General features: G+C 54.8%; 1 protein-coding gene across 1 annotated transcript in view; it reads left to right on the top strand.

Annotated features, from left to right (window-relative positions):
• LOC311310653 (acyl-CoA:lysophosphatidylglycerol acyltransferase 1-like) overlaps nt 1-5,410 on the top strand; it is a gene marked incomplete at both ends in the record, with an annotated part of 33,440 nt that extends 28,030 nt beyond the window's left edge. Inside the window, one exon of the mRNA XM_084440163.1 lies at nt 5,115-5,410. Within this exon, the coding sequence (XP_084296289.1) occupies nt 5,115-5,410 (296 nt within the window). The remainder of the gene's footprint in view (nt 1-5,114) is intronic.
• Between the last annotated feature and the right edge of the window lie 2,090 nt (nt 5,411-7,500).

Genomic DNA, 7,500 nt, shown 5'->3' with positions numbered 1-7,500 from the left:
TAGGGTTGGTCTCACAAAGTTCGTAAGAAGACATTTAAGAAGACAGTGTTGAATATGGTTGATTTTCAGAGAAATGCCTCTGAGTTTGGCTGTCGGCTTGAGTTTTGGGTAAGAGACGGTGTCCCTCTTCCATAGACTTATGAGATAAAGACGTTCCCTGGCTGGTACACTCTGGGCCAAACACCGTTGTTGTGGTTAGAGATAAAGGCCTGGGCGCCGAGGTTAACTTGACCACACAAGGTCACAGAAGAGACCAGAGAGACGGTCTTATCAGAGAAGAGACGAGGAAGGGGGACACTCAAACCACATAAGAACGTTGCAACGAGACCAATACTTTGATTTGGGTCCAGACAGACAGGTCATCTGTGCATTAGACCAGGCCATCGTCTTCTGTATGTTAAACCTTCTGGAATAAACCTCTTTAGCTTGAGGCTCAGATCCCGTGTTGGATTCATTTGGAACATCTGAGAAAGGAGACACTGGACTGTGTGGGATTCTGGGAGATTGGGGGACGTCTTTTATTGAAATCAAAACACAACGCAGAGCTGAATAAGGACAATAATAAAAGACAACGAAAGTCATCAGCAGGCAACGTTCAGGAATGATCTCCAGAGTTCTTTAATGGCCTGACAGCACACTGCTGATTGAACTGAACACTGGATTATTAACACAGTGTGCTCATTAACAGGATGTATTAACACAGTGTGCTCATTAACAGGATGTATTAACACAGTGTGCTCATTAACAGGATGTATTAACACAGTGTGCTCATAAACAGGATGTATTAACACAGTGTGCTCATAAACAGGATGTATTAACACAGTGTGCTCATAAACAGGATGTATTAACACAGTGTGCTCATAAACAGGATGTATTAACACAGTGTGCTCATTAACAGGATGTATTAACACAGTGTGCTCATTAACAGGATGTATTAACACAGTGTGCTCATTAACAGGATGTATTAACACAGTGTGCTCATTAACAGGATGTATTAACACAGTGTGCTCATTAACAGGATGTATTAACACAGTGTGCTCATTAACAGGATGTATTAACACAGTGTGCTCATAAACAGGGCGTGAACGGTGTTCAGATCAGTATCTCTGGTACGAACGTCATCAGGACGATTGGATTCATTTCTTGAATGATTTCAAACTTGGGTTATTAATTTCTTCCACAGCAGGTATGGGCCTATAGCATGTGAGCAGGTGCAAGGGTGTGAGCACAAGCAGGCCTCAACACACACACACACACACACACAAAACACACACACAAAACACACACACACACACACACACAAAACACACACACACACACACACAAAACACACATGCGCGCGCACACACACACACACACAACACCATACACACACAACACCACACACACACACACAACACACACAAACACACACTCGACACCACACACGACACCACACACACACACGACACCACACACACACACACACACACACACAAAACACACACACACACAAAAACCACACACACACACACACACACACACTCATTTTTGTTGGCCAAACTCAGCTGACCGGTGGGAGAGGTTATTGATCGTCTCTCTTGCTGTCAGCAGCAGCTCTGTAAAAAGGACACAATTAAGCCAAGTCCTGATTGATGGGGGGAGGAGGAGGAGGAGGAGGAAGAGGAGGATGAGGAGGAGAGAGGCTGGGGGGAAATGGCCTCTTAATTGCGCAGTCCTCCCACTTAGTGCGTGTATTTCGGGCTGGTCTCCAGACGGAGTGACGACTGAATATCGCCTCCGGCGTCTCAGGGACCTCGATGCAGTTTCTGTCTTCCATGTTTCCCCCTTTAGAGGGAGTTAGAAAGGATGAGACACACACGCGCATCCCCGACCCTACGAGCACGGAGCTGGGGCCACACACACACACATCCCCGACCCTACGAGCACGGAGCTGGGGCAACACACACATCCCCGACCCTACGAGCACGGCGCTGGGGCAACACACACACACACATCCCCGACCCTACAAGCACGGAGCTGGGGCCAGAAACACACACACACACATCCCCGACCCTACGAGCACGGAGCTGGGGAAACACACACACACATCCCCGACCCTACGAGCACGGAGCTGGGGCAACACACACACACACATCCCCGACCCTACGAGCACGGAGCTGGGGCAACACACACACACACATCCCCGACCCTACGAGCACGGCGCTGGGGACACACACACCCACATCCCCGAACCCCACGAGCACGACGCTGGGGCAACACACACACACATCCCCGACCCTACGAGCACGACGCTGGGGCAACACACACACACACATCCCCGACCCTACAAGCACGACGCTGGGGCCACACACACACACACATCCCCGACCCTACAAGCACGACGCTGGGGCCACACACACACACACATCCCCGACCCTACGAGCACGACGCTGGGGCCACACACACACACACATCCCCGACCCTACGAGCACGGCGCTGGGGCCAGAAACACACACACACATCCCCGACCCTACGAGCACGGCGCTGGGGCCAGAAACACACACACATCCCCGACCCTATGAGCACGGCGCTGGGGCAACACACACACACACATCCCCGACCCTACGAGCACGACGCTGGGGCCAGAAACACACACACATCCCCGACCCTACGAGCACGACGCTGGGGCCACACACACACACACATCCCCGACCCTACGAGCACGACGCTGGGGCCACACACACACACACATCCCCGACCCTACGAGCACGGAGCTGGGGAAACACACACCAACATCCCCGACCCTACGAGCACGGAGCTGGGGCAACACACACACACACATCCCCGACCCTACGAGCACGACGCTGGGGAAACACACACCAACATCCCCGACCCTACGAGCACGGCGCTGGGGACACACACACACACACATCCCCGACCCTACGAGCACGGCGCTGGGGCAACACACACACACACATCCCCGACCCTACAAGCACGGAGCTGGGGCCAGAAACACACACACACACATCCCCGACCCTACGAGCACGACGCTGGGGCCAGAAACACACACACATCCCCGACCCTACGAGCACGACGCTGGGGCCACACACACACACACATCCCCGACCCTACGAGCACGGCGCTAGTGATGTGATTGTGTGCTGTAGTGATGTGATTGTGTGCTGTAGTGATGTGATTGTGTGCTGTAGTGATGTGATTGTGTGCTGTAGTGATGTGATTGTGTGCTGTAGTGATGTGATTGTGTGCTGTAGTGATGTGATTGTGTGCTGTAGTGATGTGATTGTGTGCTGTAGTGATGTGATTGTGTGCTGTAGTGATGTGATTGTGTGCTGTAGTGATGTGATTCTGTGCTGTAGTGATGTGATTGTGTGCTGTAGTGATGTGATTGTGTGCTGTAGTGATGTGATTGTGTGCTGTAGTGATGTGATCTCTCACACACACACACACACACACACACACACACACACACACCTCTCATATTTAACTCACACACTATCATACACTCATTCCTCTCTCACACACACACACACCCTCTCACTCATACTTAAATCACACACTATCATACACTCATTCCTCTCACATACACACACACGCACACACGCACACACACACACCCACCCACCCCCTCTCACTCATACTTAACTCACACACTATCAATCCCACTCTTGTAATCTCTAGTTTACTATGAACTGAACTGAACTCTGAACACCGTTCACGCCCTGTTTATGAGCACACTGTGTTAATACATCCTGTTAATGAGCACACTGTGTTAATACATCCTGTTAATGAGCACACTGTGTTAATACATCCTGTTAATGAGCACACTGTGTTAATACATCCTGTTAATGAGCACGCTGTGTTAATACATCCTGTTAATGAGCACACTGTGTTAATAATCCAGTGTTCAGTTCAATCAGCAGTGTGCTGTCAGGCCATTAAAGAACTCTGGAGCTCATTCCTGAACGTTGCCTGCTGATGACTTTCATTGTCTTTTATTATTGTCCTTATTAAGCTCTGCGTTGTGTTTTGATTTCAATAAAAGACGGCCCCCAATCTCCCAGAATCCCACAGTCCAGTGTCTCCTTTCTCAGATGTTCCAAATGAATCTCTCCAACACGGGATTTGAGCCTCAAGCTAAAGAGGTTTATTCCAGAAGGTTTAACATACAGAAGACGATGGCCTGGTCTAACGCACAGATGACCTGTCTGTCTGGACCCAAATCAAAGCATTGGTCTCGTTGCAACGTTCTTATGTGGTTTGAGTGTTCCCCCTCCCTCCCTCGTCTCTTCTCTGATAAGACTGTCTCTCTGCTCTCTTCTGTGACCTTGTGTGGTCAAGTTAACCTACGCCGCCTCGGCGCCCAGGTCTCTATCTCTAACCACAACAACGGTGTTTGGCCCAGAGTGAACCAGCCATGGAACGTCTTTATCTCATAAGTCTATGGAAGAGGGACACCGTTTCTAAGCCAAAACTCAAGCCGACAGCCAAACTCAGAGGTCAATCATCATAATTCAGCCCTGCTGAATGAGGAGCTCAGGGATTCGCGTGTGTGTGTGGGCGTGTGTGTGTGGGCGTGTATATGTTTGGGTGTGTGGGCGTGTGCGGGCGTGTGTGTGTGGTTGTGGGCGTGTGTGTGTGTCACCACGCTGTGACACCTTTGGGTGTCACACTATGCGCACATACCGTTTGTGTGTGACCGCAACTTCTCCATTTTCGTTTGCATGTGTTTGCTTTGTGTATGGGGAAGGAGTGTGTGAGTGTGTGTGTGAGTGAGTGAGAGTGTGTGTGTGAGAGAGTGTGTGTGTGTGTGCGCGAGTGTCGGGGGGCTGATCAAAGGCATAGCGTGGATTGTGAGCAAGTGTGTGTGTGTGTGTGGGGGGGGTCGTGTCCCCGGCTCATCAAAGGCACAGCGTGGATTGTGAGTGTGAGTAAGTGTGTGTGTGTGGGGGGGCGTGTCCTCGGCTGATCAAAGGCACCCCGCCCTCGTTGCCCCCCCCTTGTCGTCAAGGTGCTCAGAGCTCTCTGACTCACCCAGACGACGCCGCTCACAGGAAATTAGATTTGATGTCAATTTGAGTTCCTCCGTTTAACGGCCACACAAAGTCACCCAGGGAGACAGACTGAGAACCCCGGCCTCAAACCCCGGGCCTCAAACCCTGGGCCTCAAACCCCGGGCCTCAGCCCTGGGCCTCAAACCCTGGGCCTCAAACCCTGGGCCTCAAACCCCCCGGCCTCAAACCCCCCGGCCTCAAACCCCCGGGCCTCAAACCCCCCGGCCTCAAACCCCAGCCTCAAACCCCGGACCTCAAACCCCGGACCTCAAACCCTGGGCCTTAAACCCCCCGGCCTCAAACCCCGGGCCTCAAACCCCGGCCTCACGTCGCTGGAGGCTGCTCCAGCCTCCTGAGCTCAGAGCAGTCGTGTGACGTGGGTTTATTAGAGGCTGAAGAGACTCAGAACAAAGAACAAGGCGTGATGACGGGCTGTCCAGTTTCGGTCAGGTGTTTTAACATCTCTCTCTCACCAGTGACTAATTACGCGCCGCTATTAAACCACAGGTCACTCCCCGCAGGTAGGGGAGGGCGCGATGCGGAGCCTTGTGATTGGCTGAGAGAAGAGTGGCCTCATTCATCCAGAGACAGACTTTGTCCCCTGATCTCACTTCCTCAGAACGGTTCTCCGCCGGCCGCCGGCTCCGCTGTGGGTGTGAACCAGCTCCACCAGCGTCATGACAACGCTGGTAGCCATGTTAGCAGGGCGCTGGGGATGAGGCTCTGGCATGCTGCCCGCTGAGGGAGACGCGCTGGGGACTCTCTCTCTCTCTCTCTCTCTCTCTCTCTCTCTCTCTCTCTCTCTCTCCCTCTGTCTCTCTCTCTCTCTTTCTCCTTCCCTCTGTCTCTCTCTCTCTCTTTCTCCTTCTCTCTCTCTCTCTCTCTCTCTTTCTCCTCTCTGTCTCTCTCTCTTTCTCCTCTCTCTCTGTCTCTCTCTCTTTCTCCTCTCTCTCTGTCTCTCTCTCTCTCTCGCTCCCTCTCTTTCTCCTTATCTCTGTCTCTCTCTTTCTCTCCCTCTCCCTCTCTCTCTCGTAAACCCAGAGGCCCTCAGTGGGAGGTCAGGGGTCAGATTCCTTCCTTAGTCTTCCCTTCACCCCTCTGATGCCGGGGTCAGATCCCGTTCCCCTCCCAGCGTTCCTCTCCCAGCGTTCCTCTCCCAGCGTTCCTCTCCCAGCGTTCCTCTCCCAGCGTTCCCCTCCCAGCGTTCCTCTCCCAGCATTCCCCTCCCAGCGTTCCCCTCCCAGCGTTCCTCTCCCAGCGTTCCTCTCCCAGCGTTCCTCTCCCAGCGTTCCCCTCCCAGCGTTCCTCTCCCAGCGTTCCCCTCCCAGCGTTCCCCTCCCAGCGTTCCCCTCCCAGCGTTCCTCTCCCAGCGTTCCTCTCCCAGCGTTCCTCTCCCAGCGTTCCCCTCCCAGCCTCCCAGCGTTCCTCTCCCAGCGTTCCTCTCCCAGCGTTCCTCTCCCAGCGTTCCTCTCCCAGCGTTCCTCTCCCAGCGTTCCCCTCCCAGCGTTCCTCTCCCAGCGTTCCCCTCCCAGCGTTCCTCTCCCAGCGTTCCTCTCCCAGCGTTCCCCTCCCAGCGTTCCTCTCCCAGCGTTCCTCTCCCAGCGTTCCTCTCCCAGCGTTCCTCTCCCAGCGTTCCTCTCCCAGCGTTCCCCTCCCAGCGTTCCCCTCCCAGCGTTCCCCTCCCAGCGCTCCTCTCCCAGCGTTCCTCTCCCAGCGTTCCTCTCCCAGCGTTCCTCTCCCAGCGTTCCTCTCCCAGCGTTCCTCTCCCAGCGTTCCCCTCCCAGCGTTCCTCTCCCAGCGTTCCCCTCCCAGCGTTCCTCTCCCAGCGTTCCCCTCCCAGCGTTCCCCTCCCAGCGTTCCTCTCCCAGCGTTCCTCTCCCAGCGTTCCTCTCCCAGCGTTCCCCTCCCAGCGTTCCCCTCCCAGCGTTCCTCTCCCAGCGTTCCTCTCCCAGCGTTCCTCTCCCAGCGTTCCTCTCCCAGCGTTCCTCTCCCAGCGTTCCTCTCCCAGCGTTCCTCTCCCAGCGTTCCTCTCCCAGCGTTCCCCTCCCAGCGTTCCTCTCCCAGTGTTCCCCTCCCAGCGTTCCTCTCCCAGCGTTCCTCTCCCCAGCGTTCCTCTCCCAGCCTCCCAGCGTTCCTCTCCCAGCGTTCCTCTCCCAGCGTTCCCCTCCCAGCGTTCCTCTCCCAGCGTTCCCCTCCCAGCGTTCCTCTCCCAGCCTCCCAGCGTTCCTCTCCCAGCGTTCCTCTCCCAGCGTTCCTCTCCCAGCGTTCCTCTCCCAGCGTTCCTCTCCCAGCGTTCCCCTCCCAGCGTTCCTCTCCCAGCGTTCCCCTCCCAGCGTTCCTCTCCCAGCGTTCCTCTCCCAGCGTTCCCCTCCCAGCGTTCCTCTCCCAGCGTTCCCCTCCCAGCGTTCCCCTCCCAGCGTTCCCCTCCCAGCGTTCCTCTCCCAGC

Source organism: Borostomias antarcticus (genome assembly GCF_949987555.1).
Source record: "Borostomias antarcticus genome assembly, chromosome: 6".
Lineage (NCBI taxonomy): Eukaryota > Metazoa > Chordata > Actinopteri > Stomiiformes > Stomiidae > Borostomias > Borostomias antarcticus.
This window is presented reverse-complemented; position numbering and strand designations above follow the sequence as displayed.